Source organism: the organism of the source record quoted next, unplaced genomic scaffold (assembly GCF_019419815.1).
Source record: "Pyrus x bretschneideri cultivar Hongxiangsu unplaced genomic scaffold, Pyrus_bretschneideri_v1 Contig41, whole genome shotgun sequence".
NCBI classification, from domain to species: domain Eukaryota; kingdom Viridiplantae; phylum Streptophyta; class Magnoliopsida; order Rosales; family Rosaceae; genus Pyrus; species Pyrus x bretschneideri.
The window spans coordinates 1,365,239-1,391,387 of NW_025999735.1; the positions used below are offsets into that span (position 1 = coordinate 1,365,239).

General features: G+C 37.4%; 1 protein-coding gene and 1 long non-coding RNA gene across 7 annotated transcripts in view; one reads left to right on the top strand and one right to left on the bottom strand.

Annotated features, from left to right (window-relative positions):
• Positions 1-10,498, top strand: part of LOC103959480 (probable disease resistance protein At4g27220) — a 98,974-nt gene extending 88,476 nt beyond the window's left edge. For all 4 annotated transcript variants that reach the window (XM_048566388.1, XM_048566385.1, XM_048566386.1 and 1 more), the window contains 7 exons: positions 20-104; positions 207-2,877; positions 7,651-8,019; positions 8,129-8,776; positions 8,917-9,756; positions 9,916-10,147; positions 10,296-10,498. In XM_048566388.1, coding sequence (XP_048422345.1) covers positions 244-2,877; positions 7,651-8,019; positions 8,129-8,776; positions 8,917-9,756; positions 9,916-10,119 — 4,695 coding nt within the window. In that variant the 5' untranslated portion in view covers positions 20-104; positions 207-243 and the 3' untranslated portion in view covers positions 10,120-10,147; positions 10,296-10,498. The remainder of the gene's footprint in view (positions 1-19; positions 105-206; positions 2,878-7,650; positions 8,020-8,128; positions 8,777-8,916; positions 9,757-9,915; positions 10,148-10,295) is intronic.
• Positions 10,499-11,008: 510 nt separating this feature from the next.
• On the bottom strand, positions 11,009-13,837 carry LOC103959428. Of its 3 annotated transcripts, XR_007251606.1 has the most exons (5): positions 13,188-13,837; positions 12,961-13,102; positions 12,592-12,742; positions 12,216-12,267; positions 11,009-11,964 (listed from the first exon to the last, which is right to left on the bottom strand). It is a non-coding gene; the product is annotated as an uncharacterized LOC103959428 (long non-coding RNA). The 3 variants fall into 3 exon arrangements; XR_007251605.1 differs by having other exon boundaries at positions 12,592-13,102; XR_007251608.1 differs by having other exon boundaries at positions 11,009-11,975; positions 12,592-13,102.
• Between the last annotated feature and the right edge of the window lie 12,312 nt (positions 13,838-26,149).

Sequence of the window (26,149 nt, forward strand, 5' to 3'; positions counted from 1 at the left end):
TTTTGCTTTTACTATGCAGATTTCTCCAAAAGATGCAAAAGAAAACCAAAAGATTTGCATACTGCTCTGTTTTTCTTCAAGCGTAGTCTCGATCATGAGCTAAGGTATGACCTATTGTTTCATTCTTTAATTCATCTGCTTTAAAAGTAAGGATTTCTTTCTCGTATCTTGAATTTTTTTATTTTGGATTTGTATATATTCAACAGATCGGAGAAGCAGACGAATTGATAAGCTGAAGGTGCCATGGCGATGGAGATACTCACTGCAATTATTCCTACAATAATTGACTACACAATTAGACCAGTTGCCCGCCAAGTGGGTTATATCATTTTCTACAAAAGCAACCTTGAAGATCTAAAGAGTAAATTGGAGAATTTTGATTCTGTCAAACAGAGGATGAAGCATGAAATTGATGAAGTCGGAAGAAAAGTTAATCAAAAAGTGGAAGCTGATGTCCAGAAATGGCAGTCAGATGCGGAGAAGACCACTCTGGAGGCAGAAGCACTCTTGCATGATGAAGGTCGTGCAAAGACAAAGTGTCTCATTATATGTTCTAATCTGATATCCTGTCATCAACGTAGCAGGAAGGCAACAAAACTGATGAAAAAGATTGAAGAACATGAAAATAAAAAAAAAGAGTTTTCCAGTGTTGCTTACGAAGCTCCCGTAGAAGACATATCTGCCATAGCCTCTGACGGGTACATGGCCTTTGAATCAAGGATTTCTATGGTGAAGGATATCATTATAGAACTGAAAAAACCTGATATCAACAGGATTGGGGTGTACGGATTAGGGGGCGTTGGGAAGACAACACTTGCCAAAGAGGTTTACAGAGAAGCTGTGAAAGAGAACTTATTTGATGATGTGGTTATAATACTAAATGTCAAAGAAAAAAAAGACGATGAAAAAATTCAAAAGGAAATTACCAAAAGGTTGGGGATGGATGTTGATGAATCTGAGGATATGGGAAAAAGGGCGAATCTCCTACGAGCCAGGATAAAAGATGGGAAGACTCTTGTTATTTTAGATGATGTTTTGGAAAGAATTGACTTTGAGGCTGTAGGACTTGTCGGTGTGCCGAACTGTAATTTATTCTTGACATCTAGAGAAAGAAAAGTTTTATTCTATGATATGCGTATGCAAAACAATTTTGAACTTGGATTTTTAAGAGAACAAGAAAGTTGGAGTTTGTTTGAGAAGATGGCAGGTGATGTTGTTAAAGACAACCGTATACTGAAGGAAGCAACCCAGCTAGCAAAGAAATGCGGAGGTTTGCCGGTTTTGGTTGTTGCAGTTGCAAGTGCTTTAAGGGATAGTAGTTTGGAGGAATGGAAAGATGCGTTGAGAAGTTTCAAAAGATTTGACAAGAAAGAATTGAATGAAAAAGCATTCTTGGCTCTAAAGTGGAGTTACGAACAATTGGAGGATCAAGAGCTTAAGCAATTGTTCTTGCTTTGCGGGGGTAGCAGTAATTTTCTGCTTGACTTGTTCAAGTATAGTATGGGTTTGGGTTTGATAAAAAATGTTGAGACAGTGGAAGAGGCACGGACTTCATTCAATGTAATGGTTAAAAAATTGAAAAATTCTTGCCTATTGCAGGACAACTATGACGATACAACTGTTAGAATGCATGAACTTGTAAAAGATGTTGCTATCCGGATTGCATCTGATGATCAAAAGGCCTTTTCAAGAACATATGAAGATGAGTTGAAAGAATGGCCAACTGAGGGTTTCCTTAAAAAATGCACATGGATCTTCGTAGAAAGTTGCAAAATCCCCCGACTTCCTGAAGTACCTTGGGAATGCCCAGAATTAAAATTTTTGGTCTTGGTGAATGATAGTATTGGCGACTCCCAGGAAATCCCAAGCAAATTTTTTGAAGGGATGAAAGAACTCAAAGTGTTGGATGTAACCAGTTTCCGTATTCCGTCACTACCTTCGTCTTTTCAATCCCTAAAGCTTCTCCACACATTGTATTTAGCTTCAAGCGAGTTGGTAGACATAACTATTGTTGCGCAGCTAACAAACTTGAAGATCCTTAGCCTCCTACAATCCAAGATTAAAGAGTTGCCCAAAGAAATAGGGCAATTGACAAGGCTACAATTATTGGAGTTGACCGGTTGCTCCGAACTTGTTTTGATCCCACCTGATGTTATATCAAGCTTGACAAGACTAGAAGACTTGAGGATGGGAATAAAAAGCTTCACGCAATGGGAAGGTGAAGGTTTAGTCGATGGCAGAAGAAGTAATGCTAGCGTTTCAGAGCTGGAGCACTTATCTCATCTATCCGCATTGGACATACATGTTCTAGATGCTAACCTTCTTCCAACCAACTTGTTCTCTGATAAGTTAGAAAGATACACCATACTTATTGGTGACTGTTGGGAATATCTTGACATCAACGAAACCTTGTCTAACATGCTAAAACTGAAGCTCACCAGAAGAAATCAATTCGACCGAGGTGTAAAGTTGCTAGTAAAGAGATGTGAGCAGTTGTACTTGGATGGGAAGGAGAGTGTGAATATTATTTCCTATCTATTTGACAGTGAAGCTGCTAAACAACTGAAGCATCTCCATGTCCAAAACAACGACGAAGTTACATATGTCATTAACTCCATCAGTTGGAGTTACTCTCATAATGCCTTCCCCAACCTAGAATCTCTATTTCTTGAAGACCTTGTGAGGTTGGAAAGTGTATGTTATGGACAACTCAAAGGCGAGCCCTTCCAAAAGTTAAAATCGTTGACACTGCGGAATCTACCAAAGCTTATTGGTTTCTCTTCCAAAGACAAGCAATTAGCGACTGACACAGAAGCCAACAAAATCGTGTTGGAGGATGAAGTTGGTGGACCACCGAAACTTTTCGGTAATGAGAAGGTGCTTTCTCTGTTATTTTTTTTAGCAAAATGGTCGCGTGATTATTTCTCACTATACTTTACTTCTTCGAATTTCGACCATATAATTCTTTCATTTTTTTTTTCAATAAGCCAAAACCGTTTAAATGATATATTAAGTTATCAAGTTTTGATAACCCACGGTTTTTTTATTTTTATTTTTAGGATTTGATAACTCATGGTGTTCAACTTGATATTAAGATTTTTTTCTTTCCATGATTTTCAAATTTCAATTAACATAGTTAACTCCAAATAAAATAAAGAAAAAAATAAAAACAGCAAAGCGTAGTGTGGAGGAAAAATTAGAGTACACAACTCTAACACAAGTATTGAACAGACAAAACAAGTAAACAAATTACTTGTTATTACACTCACAAAATATTACAACAACTCTCAAGGACACACTTTAAAAGCTATAACACTCTCTCACTTTCTAAAGACAAACTCTAGACCACTCACTACAAGACTACTCTTGCTTCTTACTCTCACTTAGCTCTTTCTTAATTGCTACTCTTACTTCGTTACTAGCATTACACCATTACATATTTATAGGCTTGCTAAACCGACTTACTAAGTTGGTGGAATGGACTCATTTCATCCTAGCCATTGTTCTAGACTTTTCTACAAACAGCCCACTGACATGGGCCTCACACTTTACTAACTTCTAGTTAAACTTTGGTGCTAGAATGATCTAGCATTTCCAATGCATGCACCTTCCACCTCCCATGCATATTTGAATCTCCATATGCTTCTAGCTAGTACCACCGACATAGTATTTTGCTAGAGTTGTCTAGCATCCAAACACCAATTAGGCTGATGTTGATTTTCAACACTTCCCTTTAACACCAGCTCATTCTTTTCTCCATGATGAGTTGATGATGAAACTTTTCGAACTTGCTGGTACTCAAACCTTTAGTGAACAAGTTCGCAACTTGTTCATCCATATTGATCTGTCTCATTTCAATCTCTTCTTGCAAGACCTTTTCTCTAATGAAATGATAGTGTACCTCTACATGCTAAGTTTTTGCATGAAAGACTTGATTTTCTGCCAAGTGAATTGCCGATTGGTTATCACAGTACAATGGTACTGCATAATCTACTGATTAATGTAAATCACTCATCAATTGTACCAGCCATGCATTCTCTTGAGTTTCCATTGTTGCTGCTCTATACTCTGCTTCCATGGTTGACAAAGACATTGTTGGTTGTCTCTTGCTGCACCACAAAAGTACTCTAGAACCAATTATGAAGACATACTTAGTGGTTGATCTCCTGCAAAATATGTGTCACAATGGCCAACTAATTTACGGTCCTTACCTTTCTTGTACAATGGACCATAGTTAATTGTACTCTTTACACATCTCAGTAGTCGATGAACCACTTCTAGATAAGGCTTCTTTGGATTTTGCATGTATCGACTCATCACACCAACTGCATGAGAAATGTCAGGTCGAGTTAGAGTCAGGTATATCAGATTACCTACCAATTGTCGATACATCGTTGCATCTTCCAAGTCTCTGCCTTTATGTGCATACATCTGCCTTCATATGCATACATCTTGGCATTAGGTTCTATCGGTGTTGAGATTGGCTTTCATTCAAGCATCCCAAACTTCTGCAACAAATCTTTTGCATACTTTTGTTGACACACTTTCTTATGTGTGATCAACCTCTAGTCCAAGAAAGTGCTTGAGTTGTCCAAGTTCTTTCATCTTTAACCGAACTGAAAAATTCTCATTTGTTCGATGAATTTTTACCTCATCATCACCAGTGATGATTAGGTTATCCACATACACCAGCACAATGGCTAACTTACTTCTATTAGCTATAAGGAATAAGCTGGAATCTGCATGCGCCATTGAGTAACCACTTTGTGTTAGAAATTTTGCAATCTTGTCGTACCACGCCCTTGGTGCTTGTTTTAGACCATAGAGTGCTTTCCTCAGCTTGCACACGTACTTGGGATGAGCTTCGCTTTTAAAGCCCATTGGCTACATCATGTAGATCTCTTGATCCAACTCTCCATGCAAGAAAGTGTTCTTCACATCCATCTGGAATAGGTTCCAATCTTTGTTATCTGCAAGTGCAAGTAGGACTCGTATGGTCGTAAACTTTGCCACTGGACTAAAAGTTTCATCATAATCTAGTCTATACTACTGAGAGAAACCTCGAGCCACCACCGAGCCTTGTACCTCTCAACTGAACCATCAAGACGACGCTTTATCTTGTACACCCATTTGCAGGATATGGGTATCACATTCCTTAGCTTTGGCACCAAATCCCAAGTCTGATTCTGCTTAAGAGCAGTGATTTCTTCTTCTATAGCTTTTAACCATTCAGAACTCTGTGATGCCTCTTCAAACGTCTCAGGTTCTTTTGCTGCTTCATCAGCTATGGCAACATTGGCATATTTAGGATTTGGCTTTCATATTCTTATTGGCCTCCTTAGTTGTGATTGTGGAGTTGATACTTCCACTTCACTAGGTCTAACTTCTTCTGGTTGTTGATACACACCAGTTTGCCAATGACTCTTAAGTACTTCTTGCTTGACATCATCATCATCAAGCAATTCCTCAAGCTCATCTAGACTTGATTGTATTTGGGCAGCTTGGTATCCCATTTTCTCCTGCAACGTATCTTCAATCTCTTTCAAGTCGAGCAATGCGTCATTTTCTTAGCACCAACAAGATAATGCTTCTGTGTCATATTCTTCCTTCATGGCTAGAGACGTTACGATATCCCAGTCATCTTCACTTTTCTCTTTTGAGCTGGCGACAATACTTTTTACAGGCCTTTTGAACTAGCAATTCTCCGCCATGTGGCCCTTCTTTCCACAATTATAACATTGCCCTAAAATCTTTTTTTATTTTGGGGCTGACTATAGTTGCCGTGATACCTTGGAGCTCCCCTAGCCAAGAACTCCCTCCTCCTTGATGACCTTTCGCCTTGTCACCATTTGTTTTAAATCCACCACTAGCACGCTGCTTGAAGCTGCCTTTACTTTCAGTATAGAACGCTTCCTCCTCACCTTTTAATGAGACCTTTCCCATTTGCTTTGCCAAAGATTCTTAATCGACAAGAAAATTTTGAAACTCAACAAGTGATGGTTGAGTCGGCCATCCTTGTGCAACGATAAGAAAGCCTCGATATTCGTGTCTCAACCCATGGATAATTATTCTTTTTATCCTGGATTCTACAATGGCAGCACTAGAATCTAATTCAGAAATTTCACGACAAATAAACTTTACCTTGTGGAAATATTTGGCAATCGTCATGTCTCTTTGGGCCATCAATAACAGCTAATCTCGAGAAGCTGCAATCTTGTATTGTTCGTCTTTGAAAAGAGTGTGGCCAAGGTATCCCACGCTTCTTTTGGTGTTTTGGCTTTCCTTATGTGCTTTAACATGTCCTCCTCAACTGTGGTTTATAGGGCAAACATGGCCTTCCCTGCATTGATCTTCCACTTCCGCAAAGCGCTGCTGACATACCACTCTGATACCAATTGTTGAGGAAAAATTAGAGTACACAACTCTAGCACAAGTGTTGGAGAGACAAAATAAGTAAACAAATTACTTGTTATTACACTTACAAAATATTACAACAGAACAACTCTCAATGACACACTTTAGAAGTTATGACATTCTCTCACTTTTTAAAGGCAAACTCTAGACCACTCACTACAAGACTACTCTTGCTTCTTACTCTCACTTAGCTCTCTCTTGATTGCTACTCTTACTTCGTTACTAGCATTACACCATTACATATTTATAGGCTTGCTAAACTTACTTACTAAGTTGGTGGAATGGACTCATTGCATCCTAGCCATTGTTATAGACTTTTCTACAAACAGCCCACCGACATGGGCTTCACACTTTACTAACCTTCTAGTTATACTTTGGTGCTAGAATGATCTGGCATTTCCAATGCATGCACCTTTCACCTCCCATGCATATTTGAATCTCCAGAACCTTCTAGCTAGTACCACCGACATAGTATTTTGCCAGGATTGTCTAGCATCCAACACCAATTGGGCTGGTGTTGATTTTGAACAAGTAGCCCAGCGTACTGGGTACCTTTCCCATTCCCCTTCCTTCCCGACGCCACAATTCACCGCATCTCCCTCACGGACTACCACCTCTTCAAGCACAGCGGCAGCATCTCCCTTGATGACGTCATCGAGATCTCCCAAATCTAGTAGTCCCCTATTGTTTGAAGGAGCAATTAAATTGAAGGGTGAGGCTTTTGGGTTTTGATTTATGGATTTAAAGTGCGAATGCAATTGATATTGCTGCTGTTGTGTTTCAGGAAGTGAGAGAGAGAGGAGGAGGACGAGCGGCTTTTTTTTTTTTAACTTTTGCTTTTATTTTTATTTAATTTTATTGGGAGTTGATAGAGTTATGTTGGGGATAAGTTTGTGGACAGTGTCATAACGAGGACACACTTATTCTAGGTATAAATGTTTTTGGTATCAATTTAAATAAAATAGGTTATTTTGGTCGAAAATAAAATAATTTAAATTTGAAATTAGATTGACATAACGTTGGCCCTTTATTTCTGTTTTCAGGTAGTTTTTACTTCAATTTGTTCTTTGCGAATTAATGAAAGTACAAGGACTACATCTGTCTAGTAGCATAGTAGCTTACTTTTTAAATATATGATATTTACTTTATTTCTACACATTTCAAATATATATGGCTAACAACAATGTAAATTGTAATTTTTTAAGATAAACATGAATTTTGCTATGTGCTATGCAGGTTATGATGCCCAACTTAACAACCTTGTCTGTGCATCAATGTGATAGTTTAAGATTCTTATTTTCGAGTTCTATGGCTAAATGTCTCAGACAACTCAAAAATCTCAAGATATCCAACTGTCAAATCATGGAAGAGATAGTGGGAAATGAAGAGAATACAGATGACATGTTTGATAAGCTAAACCGTCTAGAGCTACAACATCTTCCAAACCTCATTAGATTCAGCTCAGGAAGTTATATTAGATTTCCGTCTTTGGTGTATTTGGACTTAGAAGATTGTACTAAATTGGAGACATTCATCTTTGATGCCAAGAGTGAAAATATTATAACCAACAAAGAAGAAAGAGATATTGAGCTCTTTGATGAAAAGGTGAACCATACCTTCACTTTTTCTTTATGCTTTTATTTCCAACTTATACACTCGTCCCACTCTTGTGAAGAAAGGTTTGTTCACAAGTTCTAAAATGAATATGTAACAGGTAGGATTTCCTAGCTTGGAGACGTTGTACATATGGGACTTACCTAAGTTGCAGAGAATATTCCACAACCAACTTCATTCAGATTCTTTTGGCAAGCTCAGAATTATGGATGTTCGTAGATGCCACAATCTGATTAATATCTTTGGGCCAAGTATCATGGGAAGATTGAATGCTCTAGAGAGATTACAAATAGTGCAATGCCAGTCCCTACAAGTGGTATATGACTCATCAGCTACCACTCAGTTGAACGGTTTTGAGTGCCCAAATCTAAACTCAGTTGAGATAGACTCATGTGATAGTTTGAAAAATGTTTTTCCCGTCTCAATGGCCAAAACTCTTAAGCAGCTAAGCAAGTTGAAGGTTGAAAATTGTGGTTTAATGAAGGAAGTTGTCACAAGGGACGGACCAAAAAGGACACATGAGGAGTTCGGGTTCCCTAAAGTAGAAATTGTGATATTTGAAAATCTACCTCGGCTTCGGAGTTTCTATCCTGGATTGCATGTCTCTAATTGGCCATTACTCAACAAATTGAGCTTCATTAAATGTGGTAGTGTGGAGATTTTTGCTTCCGAATTTTCAACATATCAAGACAAGCTTGACTTGAGCCACTCAAGGCCAATGACACAACCTTTCTTTTTAATTGAGAAGGTAAACATCCTTGTACACAATGTTTTTTTATGAACGAAATTTTATGTGCTTTGTACATAACTAGTTTTCTTTGGAAAAAGTAAATAATCCAGTTTCTCAAAATACTTTACAGCATGCCATTATTGTTGATTATGTTTCAGGGTAAGTCATTCCTCAACTTGGAATCCTTGATGTTGGACAAGAACACGGAGATTTGGTATGAACCATATGGTCCACTCCCGGCAGAGTTGCTGAGAAAACTAAAAGGACTTCGTTTTGCTACTTCACATCCCAAGTCAGATTTTTTCTTTGAGAATTTACAGAATCTTGAACAACTCTGTGTCCTCTCCGCTCCTTGGAAAGAATTATTTGGCCACGACCACCAAGGAAGTAGTGGAGGGGAAATACATGAAGTTGAGACCCTCCCACGTGTAAAATTTTTGGGGCTCTTCGATATGCCGGAGCTGATACATCTAGGAAAGGAAAACTCCCAACCAGGGGGCCCTGTTTTTCCAAACTTGGAACTTCTATGCCTGAAGAAATGTGGCAGATTAGAGAATCTAAGTTCATCATTGATATCCTTTCGAAATCTAACCACTTTGTACATATTCGATTGTCACGGACTGCAATACTTAATACCTTGTTCTGTGGCTAAGAATTTGCAGCAACTCAAGAAGTTGGCAGTCGAGTCCTGTCAAAGAATGGTAGAAATAGTAGCGAGCAACGAAGATAATCCAGAAAATGAGATTACTTTCAGTTGCTTGCAACATTTGAAACTTTCTGATCTACCAAGTCTGAAAGGATTTTGCACGGAAAATTGCGTTGTCAAAGTCCCATCCTTACCGACTTTGATTGTCAAGGACTGCCAGCTTATCGAGTTTAAGATTTCTCCTGATGGGTTACTCCAAAGTGATCCAAGACCAGAAAGACTAGAAATAACAGAGGAAACTGATGATGTACTGATGCCAAGTGATTCAAAGGAGAATGATTGTGATCAAACCGTAAGTACTTCATTCAATAATTAAGCATTTATTAATTTCAGCTTTTCCTGAACTTTGAACCGTCAAATTTATTCATCTTATTCATAGTTGTTCAGTCAGATTTCATATTGAACAGTTTGTGTTTATTTGTAATCGTCAACTAAATATATATTTCCACAGGACCAGCCGATGATTGCGGATACAAATGTATATGCTACAATTGCAAGACTCTCTGCCAAAAATGCATCATCATATATTGCCTGGCGTGTTAAGGTTTTCCGGTTGTGTGCGATTGCGTGTTTGTGTGTTATTTTCTTCTTCCTTTTGTTTTTCCTTTTAAAGGAAGAAATATCAGCCAGGAAAGCAAACCGGAAGGCATTCTGATCCGTTGGACCACACTACACATTCCACGGTAATCACATTGGTGTGTTCAGAATTTTAGATGGCGAAAACTACGCTACTTTCAGGATGCACGCTATCTTGGCTTTGGCGTTACAGTATACTTATTTCTAATTTTTCTTGTTTACTTGCTCTAACTATTCTCTGTTTTCCCCTCAAAGGTCTGTGCCCAGCCATGCTTCCCTGGCCGATCTCATATTGTTTGGTATAAGCCTGCAAGCTGCGGCCTCAATGGAAAGCCATCCCAGAAACTAGTGCAATTTGGGAAGGCACTAGTGCATATTCCTTGTCATGTTATGCTTGTATTGACTTGTGTGTTTCGTTGTAAAAGTGTGATTTGTATTTGGACCTTTGTTCGCAACATTTGTATTGACTTGTGTGTTTCGTTCTAGAAAATTAAACATGTTATTATTATTTTATTAAAAGGTGGGTGGAAAAATAGGACAATGAGATGAGATTAGTAGCACTCTAAAATAATGTACTAAACAAAAAATGCAAATAAAAGCTCACTGAATATTCAATTCAATTCGATTCATTTCAAATAAGAACCAAACCAGAAATGCATATACAAGCACACTAAACTACCAAATTTGAACAATTTGGGCAATTAGAAAAATCAATTATTTTGGTTATAAATATTCAATTCGATTCATTTTAAATAAGAATCAAACCAAAAATGCACACAAAAGGTCATTGAATGACAAAATTTGAACAATTTGAGCAATTTGTTATCCTCAAAACAATTCAAAGAGCAATAATTCAGCATGAAAGCCACAGATAAAAAAAAGAAAGACAAAAAAATATGTTGAGAAAAATACCCTAAGAAGTCATGGCAAAAAAACAGACAGATTTATTCGGCATTGGGACAACAATCAACATTAATAATAGATGCCGTTGTAGACCATTTTAAATGAAACAGAGAGAGTTGTCTTACACAGTTACACGAATGGCAGCCCATACCAAACCTATTATCTATGAATCCTGCAAAACATTACACAAACAATAAGAAACCATCCTCACAGATGACAACGATCGAAGACAGACTTGAACCAAACGTACAAACAGGACAAATACATATTAAGGAAAAAATAACAACAAAAGGATGAGACTTTTCAAAGTCTACCAAGGAAAAATACACATTAGTGGCCAAATCCCTTAAGATATTGGTTTAATGTCTGGACTGCAAGATATTGACCTATCTCAAAATTCCCTTGAAGGAAAAATTCCATTGAAATAGGCGAACTCAGGAAGCTTCATTACCTTGACCTTGGTGAGAATTCCTTAAAACTCTTCAATCGCTTTTGAGTTTGGTTTTTGTAACTGTCACCGGAGTTGTGTAGCGGATTCGCTTTGCAAGTTTCAAAGTGAACAATAACAATCTAATACGTACGGTATTTGCCCAAGTGCTTGAGGAATTGTTCGGCATTGTCTAGAGTCTGGTTTGATGGGAAACAATTTACCGGGAACATTATAAATGCATTTGGTGTTCATCCCAGTCTTGAATTCATTGCTCTTAATGAGAACCAGTTTGTTGGTACACTCTCACCATAGTGGGAAAATGCATAAGCATCACATATATGCGTATGGGTTGAAATAAAATTTCAGGTCCAATCTCACCTGAGCTCGAAAAAAATGACAAAACAGCAGCTTCTAAACTTGAGCCAGAACCATTTACTGGGGAAATACCGGCACAGATTGGTAACTTCCTCCTGAGTTACAACTTAGACATTAGCAGCAATTCTCTCTTCAGAGTGATACCCTCAGACTTGGAACAGCTCACAAATTTTTAGGTTCTCAATGTCTCACACAACCATCTCTCAGGGGAAATCCCTACAACAAGTCTAAAAATGGTGAGTGTGGATACCTATGACTTTTCTTATAACAAATTAGACAAGTTCAATTCCAAATTGTGTCATTTTCCTAAACGATATTCCAATTTCTTAAAATCTTAAATCCAACTACATTTCTCAATGCCCAAATGGCCACATATGAGAAACCAAAACAGAGCCTTAAAGGGGGTAAGAAGAAAGAAAAAAGAAACAGAAGAAAGGTACAGTTTGACTCCTACAGTAATGATTTACCTTTTGTTTTGGCTAAAGTTTCCCATTTTGTTGGAGGTTGAGGCACCGGCAGCTGTAGAAAACAAAAGAATATGTCATTGGCAGTCAGACGTTAATGCTAGGAATACAATAGCAACTCTTAAATAGGTTGTGGAAAAGACCAGCAGCATCAACAGCCTTTTTGCATACACTAACATTTTAGTCAACCAATTTCCATGATAGGAACCGTAAATCGGCAGCACAACAAAAGGAGATTAACAAAAATCTCGACAATTACCTGAAACCACCATTTCACTTCTTTCAATTGTGAAGCACTTTACATTTATTCACTATTAAACGCTCATATACATGATCAAAAACATCGTTGGAGAATCGTAAACTAAGAGGAATGGCTTACATGCTTCTATCTTGGCAGTTTAGTTTCGGGAAGCGACAAATGCACAATGGGACCGTCTATGTCTTCAGTTGAAGGTATGTTGAAAAGACTATTCGCAATAGCTTGAACCAACTCGGTCCCTTTCGTTATACATTCCTTCACTAATTCCTCCCTAAATACCATGAAAAAACAAATCAGAATTTCACCCACTGAACAAAAACCTGTCAGCATAGTGCGAAAAATTCACTATTTCTCTTAAAGACTGCAACTTTACTGCTGGGATTAATCAAATAAAATCCTCATTTTCAAGATTAAATATATATTTCTCAAAATTAAGTTTTCAACATTACCAAAAAATAGAGATATATAGAATATGTAAAGAAAAATAACTTGGAGAAGGGGATGGAGGAGAAGCTGTGATGAGGGTCGAAGGGCATGAGATGACCCAGATCGACTTGAATATGCTACTGCCCGGTCTCCATTGCTGCCTTCCTGCAGTTGCTTTTCATCGTCTCCTTTCAACGGTCCAGGTCTGCAACCCCAAAAGCACACATAAACAATTAGCTTCGCGGTCAGATTATCAAATCATGCGGTGACACATGACAGGACCAACATACCCGCAAATAGAAAATTCATCAATTTGTTTCTTTTGAATCCATAATTCAGATTCGATTTCTAATTCAAAGGAAAAAAAAATACATAAATCCATCAAAAAATTTGCCCATATGAAAAGAGAAATAAAGGATGAATTAGAAGCTTTTGGCCTAATCGGAAAAATAGCCTCCGTGGTCATAAGGTATTCGGAAGGTAATCTTTGTGCTAAAAAAAATTTGGATTTAAACCTTGTAGTTTAGGAACAAAACCAGAGGAGATGGAAAGGTTTCGTTAGGGTGGTAACCTAGCAAAACCAGAGGAGCCCCATCATAGTTTCACAATAATATCTCTCTCTCTCCATTTTAACAACATATTGACAAACAGACGACCCCTTTCTAAAAAGGGTCAGATCGCGGTCGTCGAGCAGATTGAGGTTTGCAACCCAACATATTGCTTGAAGTGGGCGAAACGCCTGGTTTTGCTATTCACTTCTCATGAATGTTGAACGGAAGGGATGAATGACCATTCATTCTCAACGATTTATAATCACCATTGATAAACATGGTTCCAATCAATAAGCACAACAAACTACCAAAAGACATTCAATCGTTTATGAAATTCAACTTTCTTGACCCGATTACAAAAGAGCAAAAAATAAAAAAATAAAAAATAAATAAAACAAGGGACTCCCACATATGAAAGTATCAAAACACAATGTATCCAAAATAAAATAAGAGCACTATCAGGTTCTCTTCTACCATAGGTTTTGATTTTTGTTGACAAAGCTCTGGCCAGGAGGTTTCCATGGTGTAACAGTTTGTTTAGAAGTGGTTGGTGGATGAGGAGGCCATCCAGTCGTAGGACTTGAGCTTCCAAATCTACTTTGAGGCATCTCCACTCTAGGAATTATAGTAAATGTGGCACCCTTTGCCCCTTCAGTAATGGTTGGAGGATGAGGAGATACTCCAGTCATAGGATTTGAACTTCCAAGTCTACCTTGAGGCATCGCCACTCTAGGAATTGTGGTAAATGTGGCACCTCTTACCCTTCTAGTAATGGTTGGTTGACTATTATCTTGAACCTCTCACTAGATTGTTCTTCATCATCTGAATTTACAGGGCTATGTAGACCTGGTTTGGTACTGAGGTGATTCTGAAAAAAGCTGCTATCAAAAAAAGCTGGGAGCTGTTTTTGTGTTTGGTAAACACTCAGCTTCAGCTTTTTTTTCACAGTTTTGGGTGAAAAAAAGCCAAAAACAAGAAGCTGCAAAACCTAGCTTTGAAAAACCGGCTTTTTTTCACATCTGTTTTACATAAAAGTTTACCAAACACTCTAATACTGTTTTTTTTTTCAAAAGCACTTTTACAAAAAAGTTTACCAAACACTTTGCTGCTTTATTTCACAGCTGCTTATTCTCACAGCACAGCATAAGCAGCTTTTTTTCAAAGCACAGCAATACCAAACCAGCCCGTAATTCCTTTGTTGGTAGCTCTTTTTCTGTTGGGAGATTCTCAGTAGCTAAGTTTTTAGGTAGAATTGTTTTGTCTACACGATCCCTCGTAATAGTTCCTGATAATGGCAAGTTCACATATTTATCAAATAGAAATTATCATCTTCTATAGCAGCATCATTCTCACTGTCATAGAGCTCGTAATCAGAATCATCACTATTCGTTCCATGCTCGTAATGAAAACCATTAGTGCACTGCCCACTTTCTTGTACAAAAGTTTCATATGGACCATGACCTTCCTCACCAGCAATCACATTATCATTCACACCAACCTGCTCCTCATTGTTTGCTTCATCAGGGTGTGAATAAGTTGTTTGAGAGAATAATTCTATTGGTACTTAAGAGAACACATCATCTGGTATCTCATTGAATACATTGGAATAATTTGATGTTTGATCTTGAGGGGGTTCTGTAGCAATATGAGGTGTATCAATATCATGCTCTACATAAATAGTCATCTCCCTTGATCTAGGTATAAGCTTCACCATGTCTGTTATGTCACTGTCAGAAACTAGTGGATGCAAACCACGTTTGGGCTCCTCTTCGAGTTTAGTATAATGGTATTTCTTCACATTTGTATATCCAACCTCTTCCATCATGTACTTCAATTCAATCGTTGACAACAAATCGGGATCTACATTGTCAAAGTACACTGTCTTACCACCGAAATATGTATGCTTGGGCAATATCACCAATTGCCCTCCACATATAAACTTCAGAGTTAACCTATCAATACCTATAATTAAAATAAAATTGCATACTTTATCAATCAAATGGCAGTGCACTATATGACAATAAAGTTGCATACTTTAATCAATCAAATGCAAATTTCAAAGGTAACAGACAAGTGATGGAATGTGGAATCCAAAAAAGCAATAAGATTTGTTCTACTACTATTAAACAACTAATTGGCTTTTTGCCTTCTAGTTTGCTTTGTTTGTTTCCTTTTTGTTGCCTTCTTCCCTTTCAAAACCCTGCACATAAACCCCTATATACCACTAAGAAGGAGACCTACTGGAAAAAAGAAAATATAACCCATGATTCATCCAACGAAAAACCATCAACTCCAGCCTTTGAAGCATAATAAGGAGGAGACCTTCAAGCATAAAACCGCACATGGTGGATACCGCTAGGGGTGGAAAAAATTCCCAAAAATCCCGAACCGAACCAAAAAAATCCCAATCCCAAACCAAAAATTTCCCAACCCGAAATTCCCTAAATTTTCGGGATGCTATCCCAAACCGATCCCAAAATTTCGGTATGGGATTCGGGATTGGCTTCTCGATATTTTGGGAATCCCATACCGAACCAAAAATACATAATATTAATTATTATATATATATATATATTATTCTTTTATAATTGATGCTAGTAGTTTCTAATTCATGCTCTGCAACCTGGAATGCCGTACACCTTGCATATTTTTCATGTTTTGTTCGATATTCATGTGGATTTTATTATTGCTGCTGCCATGGCTGATGATTTTAGAAGGCTCGATTATTTTGTCTCTCAACATATTGCAAAAAGGGTTTAATTAATTTGAATTTTGACTATGATAAAAACAGTCAGGCATGCCAGTGTTTGGGATTCGGGATGTGTTCTTGAATTATATATTTGAAGAACAATTCATAATTTCATATTTCAATTTGGGATTCCCGATTTGTCCCAAAATCCCGAAAATATTTCGGGATTCCCGAAATTTGGGATTCCCGAAAATTTGGTTTGGGATTGGTCTTCAAATTCCCGTCCCGAAAAATTTTGGTTTGGGATTCGGGATACTAGTTTCGGTATGGTATCCCATACCGAACCACCCCTAGATACCGCACATGGTGGATATCATTACGAACAAACGATTTTCAAAATAGAACAATCACCTAAAGTTATCAAGATTGCAGCAATACCTGGGTATATTGGTGCGATGTCTCCCTCAATTCTTCGCTTAGCCATCGATGTGGCTTTTCAAACACGAACCAATTTTCTGGGTATGTTCATGCTTTAGAATTGGGAACGAGTTTGATCTTGAGGGGGTTCTATAGCTAAGCTATTGGCATGCTACTAATTATGAAATGACCATCTTATCCTCATATGAAACTATTACAAACGGAGGGATAACGAAAGTTTTAATTTTGGGTATAAATCCTAATAGACTTAGACCACAGGGGCTTAAATCCGAATTTTTTTACCACAGGGGTTACCTTCCGAATACCTTATGACCACGGGGACTATTTATCCGATTAGGCCGAAGCTTTTAGCAGAGAGCTTACCTCAACAGTAAAAAAATTTAAATGGAAACTAAAGCTTTACCTGCATAATAGCAGCGGAACTTGAACAATCTCGAGGTTTTTTGGTTTTGGTATCACGACCGACTTCACTGGAATCCAAATTTCATGACTAACTTCACGTAAAATCCCTATAATCCCATAAACAAACCATAATTTCAGGTGGTAAGCGCACTGATTCTGGTGGATTGGAAGGCGTGGAGGTGCCTCAGAGCTCGCAACAAGTTGAGCAATTGAGCTTGAACATGATCTTCTTTGCTCTCCGGCAGACTTCTGTGAGATGGAAACAGAAGTGGAGTTCTCGAAGCAGACCCATCCACAATGGAAGAGGATCCGCTCCGAACATCCTCGTCAAGTCATCTAGCCCGCATAAATTAAATCCAACAGTCTTCATTAATTTATTTTCCTGGCCACCACACAACCAATGGCTCTGATTTGACTTTCACACCAATTAGTGGTTGAGATGACTTGATGAGGAGGCTCCGGACACAAAGGTCTGGAGCGGATCCTCTTCCATCCACAACAATTGAAGGAAAGTCAAGAGTTTGTAGAAGCAGATTGACGCGTGGACAACATGGGTAATTTCGAAATTTCACTGTATCGAGTAGGAAAAAGAAGAGCGCTACTAAGCCCATCTCAATGTTTTATTTCTCCACACACTTTAAAATGATAATTTGATAGACAACTTTATTGTTATGTAAAATGATTTTCAAAGACCTAATAACCAACCAATCATGTCTTGCCACATCATTAATTATATTGACAAAAACCTAAAATATCATAAATGAGAAAAAGAAAAAGAAAAATCCTAAAAACCGATCGTATTTGGTGTTTTGGAACAATTTGGAATTTGGATACCTGCCATATATTAAATTTGGAGGAATCTGAAATTATGGTGGATGCAAACCAAAAACCAGAGATCTTTACCACAAAGGGCTCCACAAAAATCCAAGAACAACACCAGCCAAGTTTCCTTTAAAAATTCACAAACCAATAGTCCAAACAAACATCAGCAACATTTTTCAGATGAACAAAAACACAAAACAAACAATAAAGATTCTGAACCCAACCATTAAAAAAATAAAAATAAAACAACTTAACAAGATTGGGAATAAAATCAATGTAATTGATTCAGTGAGAGCACCGTTTCGAACTTGAACTTCTTAAGTTAGGCATCGCGGCGGTGACCCACCTGAAAATGGTGAAGGTATTGTGGCAAATACTTGTAGAAATCGATTACAGTTGCAAACATTCGAGCGTTCAAAGAAGAAACCATGGTGAAGGCAAAGAATAAAAAGGAGATGAAGGATTCGAAATCGCACTCGAGTTTGCCAGCGGTTTCATTAGAATTTGGGAGAGGAGAATTCAGTACAATAGTCCTATTTTAGTGCAGAGGATTTTGCAGAGTTTCTATTCGCCGGAATTTGGGAGATGGTGCTGGTGGGATGGTGCCGAGGAGAAAGCAGGAATGGGTGTTCAAAAGCTTTCACTGCTGAGTTTGCTGCAACATTAATATTCCTTTGCCACCAGCAAGAGCTTCCTCTGATGGGCCTTTCCATTTGTCAACTACCCAAGCGTAATGGCAGTCGAACAACATGCGTTTGGAAGGGGAATTTGACGACGCTGTAAGCCTGTAACTGAGAGTGAAGAAGCAGCTGAGGACTCCATTACCTACCTCTACCACTCTCTCTGTGTAATAATTATTTTTTAATTATATTCTTTTAAAGCAAAGGAAAAATGGAAGAATTAATATATAGGGTTATTTTGGGAATAATGGTGGGTGAGAAAATAGTTTTTATGTTTTTTTTCACTTTTTATGGTGGGTGTAATTATAAGGTGATGTGAAAAAATAAAACACTGGGGTGGGCATTTTTGTCCATATACAGTGTTTTGAACTCACTTTTTTGGCCAAAAAATGCACCACTCATGCTCAATTTTTATGGCCACTTTCTTGGCTCCTCGTATCAAATCCTCATCATCCATACCTTAATCAGTTATGACCCGACCTCTATCACCTCCTTCAAAAACAAAAAAAAACAAAAACAAAAACAAAAAAAAATCGAAAAAGAACCAAAAGTCACAGGCGCAACTTCTCTTTGTTAAGTCTTGACCATCGCCATCTTTCTACTTTGGAGGGATGGAGTAATTTTGAGAGCTTGAAGAAAAAAGATTCTTATATGCAAGTTATCTCATATTGGACTTGGGGTACAGAAATAAGATGGATATTGGGCATCAATAAACATAATATTGGGCCATAAAGAGTTTGACTAAACGTAGGAAGACTAAATTGGTATCAAACTTACCATTCACGAAGTTAGAACTTAAGATTTCTCATTTACAAATGAAAAAAAATACAACTAGACCGTATTACTAAATAGCAACTCATCCGACTTTGTTTTAATACGATAAACCCCACTTATTTCACTTGTCTTCAGTTGTCCTCTAATTTCATTTCACAACACAACTTTGCAATTTCTGTTGTCATTCACCTTCACTTTGCTTTTACTTTGCCGTTAGTCTCATTCTCACGCGTTACACTCTTCTTCTTTGCCGTTCATCTCACTCGCACGAGCTGAGGTATGTCTTCTGTTTCATTCACAGTTTATTCTTGTCTTTCCATTTTTCATTTTATTTTGTTGTATAAATTTCTAGATCTTTTTCCATGTTTTTGGCTTCGTTTATGTTCAACAGAGACATATTAATAAACTGAAGTGCATGGAGACTCTTACCTTCAATTATTCTCAAGGTCGTCGAAAAAACAATCGAGTACACAGTTGTTCCAGTTGGATGTCAATTGGGGATACGTAATTCAATACAAAAGCAACCTTGAAAACCTACGGAGTCATTGAAGAACTCATGCTTCATTTGCCTATAATTTGATGCCAAACAAGTTTATAGACATGCTGCACAAGTTAAGTTATATGATGATGTGGTTATAATACTGAATGTCTAAGAAAATGAAGACCTGGAGAAAATTCAGAAACAAATTGCCGAAAAGTTCGGTATGCACGTTGATGAATCTGAGAGTAAGGCAGTAAGGGCAAATTGTTTATGGGACAGGATAAAGGAAAATAACACTTTGTTATTTTAGACGATGCTTTGGGAAGAATTCATTTGGACCTTGTGGGACTTCTCAGGGCACCGACTACTTTTGACATCTAGAGACCGAAAAGTTTTACACTCTGAGATGCATACCCAGAAAGATTTACAGCTTGTCTTTGCGAATAAGAATCCTGGAGTTTGTTTGAGAACATAGCAGGTGATGTTGTTAAAGATGACCATATACTGAAAGTAGCAACCCAACTAGCAAAACAATGTGGGCGTTGCCGCTTCAAAAGTTTTGACAAAAAAGGTTTGACAGTGACAGCATACTTGAGTTACAATCACTTGGTTGATGAGAAGCTCAAGCCGTTGTTCATGCTCTGTGAATTACGTATTTTTTTGGTCTAAAGTGACTCTAATTTTTTGGTTGATGATGGCACACAGTGACTCTAATTTTTTGGTCTGACTTGTTGAAATATATTATAGGTTTAGGGTTTGTTTAAAATGTCGATACTGTAGACGAGGCAGAAAATGCATTTCATGCATTGATTCAAAGACGGTTATGATGATCAAAGTATGAGAAAGCACCAGCTTGTACGAGATGTTGCTGTCCGGATTGCTAGCATATGCAGAGTTGGAAGAATGGCCAGCTATGGATTTGTTTAAAGAGTGCTCTGTGAGATCTCTCCGTACTGTACTATCTCCATGCTTCTCGAAATACCCTGGGAATGCTCAGAACTGAAAATGTTTTCTTTAGGGAGTAGTGTTGGATTTAACTGTGCTTAATTTTCGATCATTATCTCCATCTCTTAAATACCTAACAATTCTTCAAACATTGTGCTTAGATCAGTGTGTGTTGGGGGATATAGATCTAGTTGGAGAGCTAAGTGTTGGAAAAACCTTAGTTATTAGCATGCATACTAGGTCACGATTTGAAATTAGATAATAAAGACTTACCTGGTGCAGCCATGGTTACTGTTAACACACTCAAGAATTCTTCTCTCACTCAAGACCTTACATTCCAATGGTGATAGAACCCTAATTGCAGAACGTGTTCTTTGTGAGCAGGGAATTCTTTATTATATCGAGCTGGACTTCTCCAACTTCCATCTATTGTGATGATTGGATAACAATTGCTATGAATTGCAGCAATCAGTTTCTTTCAACGTGGAGCAATGCAAGCATCCTTATCACGTCCCATATACATCCCTTATTTTTCGGATGTTATTTTTTTTACGTTTAAACTCCGATCAATTTGTATAACTGCCAAATGTATTTCAACCTTATCCAACTTAGTTTAGTCCTATTAGGGTTTCTGCATTCTCCCACTTGGAGGTAAACTAATCGTTGTATTGAAATAGCATGCAAAGTACAACACTAATTTCCTTAGTGATCACTTGAGTTATCACGCCATTAACATCCCCCATCTCACATAATCGATTCAAATATTTGAACTGTAGAAAATCATGTGTAACTATGAACACATGCACTCTAGAATCACAAATGTTTAAAAACGACCTGTATGATGTTATTTACACCATGACAATTTCATCATGCCTTCATCAAAACATACAAAATCTAGCTTCTGCATATACCATCCTTGGATCGATATATTCGAAAACTGAATTTCAACTCGCCAAAATTTTATGAATCAAGACATAAAATTGATCAATGTGCACAATCCATTCATTGCATTTAATTGACAGAATAAGAAACATAATTCATCAATAGCAACATGAATACAAAATTTATGCATGTCAGAATGTCTTTGTGAAATTCCGTCCTCGGATTTCACTATTTAAATACCGTATTTCGTATTTTGTAGTCACATTACGTATATATTTATGGTGTAGAATTTTTTTTGTTAAGTAAATTGACGCAAATGCCCATGTTGGACTATGTGGAATCCTACGCATTGGATCCTTTCGTGTTTTGTTACACCTGTTAGCATAGATGGATAGTACTTGTCGCTACGATTGTGTAGGAGCAAGTAAAATAAAATTTGAGGCTAGAAAGAAGATTTTACAAAACACAAAAGTGAAAGGCATTTTAGTAATCTTAAGAGTAAAAAGAAAGTTTAATAACAATAGATAAAATGAAAATGATAATAATAAAACAAAATATAAGGAAAAAAAAAAGGAGAAAAAGGGAGAACTATCGAGAAGAATGGGGGAGTCGACAGAAAGAAAAAAAAATGGGGGAGGTTCTATCCGGTCTGGGTAGGATTATCCCCTTTTCCTTGGCTGCCGTTCCGTGCTGCCAAACTATGCCTCGCAAAGTATGGCTGCCTAAATTCCACAGAATCAGAAAGCTTACTGCTGTAAGTTTCTTTTCTGTCATTGTTTATATTTCTTCAATTTGATAGCCGAGTGTTGTTTGATAACAGTGCACAGAAACTCAAAGAAAACCAGAAAATTCTTAGAGATATAGAGAGAGAGAATGATAGAGAGAAAGAGATGGAAATATATGATTTTCAGTGTATTACATTCGATAGATTTTTTACAAGATTTTATCACACTTATATACCCAAGTGTTATCTTATCTCCTAAGCTTCCAATCCTAACAACTTTAACTAACTAACTGTCTTTTATAACAGTTTTACACACCAGCACCATTTTACACATTTTGACTACACTACCCCTCTTATACTAGTCAATATCCCCCCGCAATCTTAACTTGGGGTACCAAGTTTAAGATTGTAACAATGTTTGACAAATAACGGACCATGCAACCCCTTAGTTTAAATATCGACAGATTGATCTTCAGTGGGAATGTAGGAGACTTCTAAATCACCTTGTTGCACCTTCTCTCTAACAAAATGGTAATCCGTATCCAAATGCTTGATTCGAGAATGAAACACTGGATTTGCACTCAATGCAATCGCATACAAGTTATCACAGTGTATAACAGGTGGTGTTGGTAGAAACAACTCGAAATCCTTCAAGACTGCCCTTGTCCAAGCTAGATCAGCTGCAGTGTGAGCCAAGGCTTTGTATTCCGCTTCAGTAGAGCTTCGAGAGACATAACTTTGTTTCTTTGACTGCCATGAAATTGGATTATTACCGAGGAAAACAAGATAACCAGTCACATACCTCCGAGTGTTCAAATCTACAGCCCAATCCGAGTCTGAAAAAGCCTTGAGACTCGATTTTGTAGCTGCTGAATACACAATACCATACTGCATTGTACCTTTAAGATACCTCAAGATTCTTTTCACAGCTCCAAAATGAACATCAATTGGTGCTTTCATAAACTGGCACACAGAATTAACCGCAAAAGCAATATCCGGCCTAGTAAATGTCAGGTATTGGAGAGAACCTACAATACTTTTGTAAAACGTAGGATCAGTTAATGACATTCCTTCAGTGACAAGCAATGAGTTGTGTGGCTTACATGGTGTTGTGGATGGTTTACAAGAATCCATTCCAGCTTATGAATCAAATCAGTTATATATTTCGACTGATTTACAAAGATATCACCATTTGATTGATATGAAATCTGTAGGCCCAAGAAATAAATGAGTCTGCCCAAATCTTTTAATTTAAACACCTCCGATAATTCATGAATGACTTGTTGAACTTGGACAGAATTAAAACCTGTCAAAATTATATCATCCACATAGAGAAGTAGTATGATGATATCAACACCATTGTTCTTTACAAACAAACTTGTGTCAGACAATGAAGCATGAAACCCCATAGCACACAGATAGGTGGTAAACTTAGAATTCCAGGCCCTTGGTGATTGTTTAAGGCCATACAGTGATTTAACCAGTTTACAGACATAAGTAGGACAGGTAGGATCAATAAAACCTTAAGGTTGTTGTATATAAACCTCTTCTTATAAATCCCCATGCAAGAATGCATTTTTAATGTCTAATTGTTTCAACTCCCAGTGATTCATTGCAGCTATAGCAAGAATGATTCGTACTGTTGTGTGTCGAACAACAGGACTAAATGTCTCTGAATAATCAATTCCATGCCCCTGTGAAAATCCTTGAGCCACCAATCGAGCTTTGTATCTCGATACAATGCCATCAGAATTCTTTTTGACCTTGTAAACCCATTTACTACCAACCACAGATCTGTTACTAGGATATGGAACTAACTGCTAGGTACCTTGAGCCCTAAGGGAGTCATATTCTTCCTGCATAGCTTGCTGCCAATGTGGAATACTTGCAGCTTTTCGAAAATTAGAAGGTTCTTTAGTATCAGTTATCTCTGTCACAAATGAATAACCACCAGAAAACACTTCATCTTCTATAATCTGTAATGACTTTAATTCTGGAAAAGATGTCAAATAGGTAGCATTATTTTGTCGTTGTATAGTCCCACTCTTCAATCTTACAACCATGGGATGAATAGATAATACATCTGGGGACATTGAATGATTTTCAGAATGTTCACTTAGTTGAGGATGGATAGGAATTAATACCTCCAGTTGGGAACCATGATGGACAGGCAACAAGGGTGATTCATTGACTTTTGCATTGGAGTGATGATGGGAAGGTGATGGTTAAGAGTTGCTAGAACTATTAACAGATTCATTAGATGCTTCCATATCAAAACTGGATTGCACACTTGACGCTTGCTGCTGAGAGACAGGCTCTAACATTGAAGCTACTTGTAATTCATGAATAGATACACCACTTGATACTGATACTTAACTATGAACTGCAGGAATAAGCATTTGAACCATAACCACATCTCTTGTTATCTGCTTAGGCTGATCAGAACGAATATACCCTCGAGATAGTTCTGTTTTATATGGAAACACTTCTTCATAGTTCTGTTTTATATGGAAACACTTCTTCATTGTATATGACATGCCTTGACAAAATCAATTTTCAATTGGTCAGATCATAGCATATTGCTCCTTTGTATCCCAAAGCATAACCAAGAAAAACACATAGTGAAGATCGAGCTTGAAACTTATTGATAGTATATGGTCTTAGTAAGGGATAAATGGCAGTGCCAAAGACTCTAAAATTATGAATCTCTGGTGTTTTCCCAAACAAAAGTTGATATGGAGACTTAAACTCTAAGACCTGAGATGGCATTCTGTTAATTAAGAAGAGTGCATGAGAACAAGCATGATACCAGAACACTTGAGGCAAATTTTCTCTGTCATTAAAATGATGGCAGTTTCTACTACATGACGATGTCTCATTTCAGCAATACCATTCTGCTGAGGAATATAAGGACAAGAAATCATGTGCGAAATACCCTTACTTGCTAGAAACTCCTTAAATGTTTTACTCATATATTCACCTCCCCCATCAGATTGAAAACATTTAATTGAAGCATGAAACTGATTAAGCACAAAAGCTGTGAACTTCACAAAAATTGAACAAGCTTTTGATTTATTGATCATAAGAAATATCCACATGAATCTGGAAAATTCATCCACAAAGGTAATGTAGTACTTGTATCCTTTTATAGATTGTATTGGAGATGGTCCCCGTACATCAGAGTGAACTTTCTCAAACAAACACTTAGCTTTATTTTGTTTAACTGGAAATACTTGTCTACACATTTTCCCTTTTACACAAGAAGAACACATAGTTGGACAAGGATCTTTACTAGTAGTAATTTTAGCAGCCTTCAACATTCGAGCCAAAATATCCTCTGATGGATGTCCTAGTCGTTGATGCCAAATTGCAGTCCTTACTTTCTGTCCTAAGAATGCAGCACATCGACTCAACCTTGTAGCAAATGAATTGTCAAAGACAATCACTGGAATCTTGAAAAGTTCCCCATCATCACTCTTTCCTTGGTACAAAATCACCCTTGTTGCTTTGTCTTGTATAAAGAAATCCACATCATCACAAATAAACCAACATCCATTATCTTTGCATAACATCTTAACAGAAAGAAGATTGACAGTGATTTGAGGCACATGCAAAACATTATGCAGAATTAAAGCATTATTCGGAGTTGTTATTGTAGAAGAACCAATGTTCTTGACTGCCAAACCTTCACCATTTCCAATTGTTATTTTCTCATCTCCATTGTAAGGATTGACTTGAGAGAGTGCATGAACATTAGAAGTCATGTGATGTGTAGCTCCGGTGTCTAGAATCCAAGTATCCCTATTTGAGAACCCATATCCATTGTTTTGTGGTGCATTATGTCCAATATTAGCCTGTGCATTC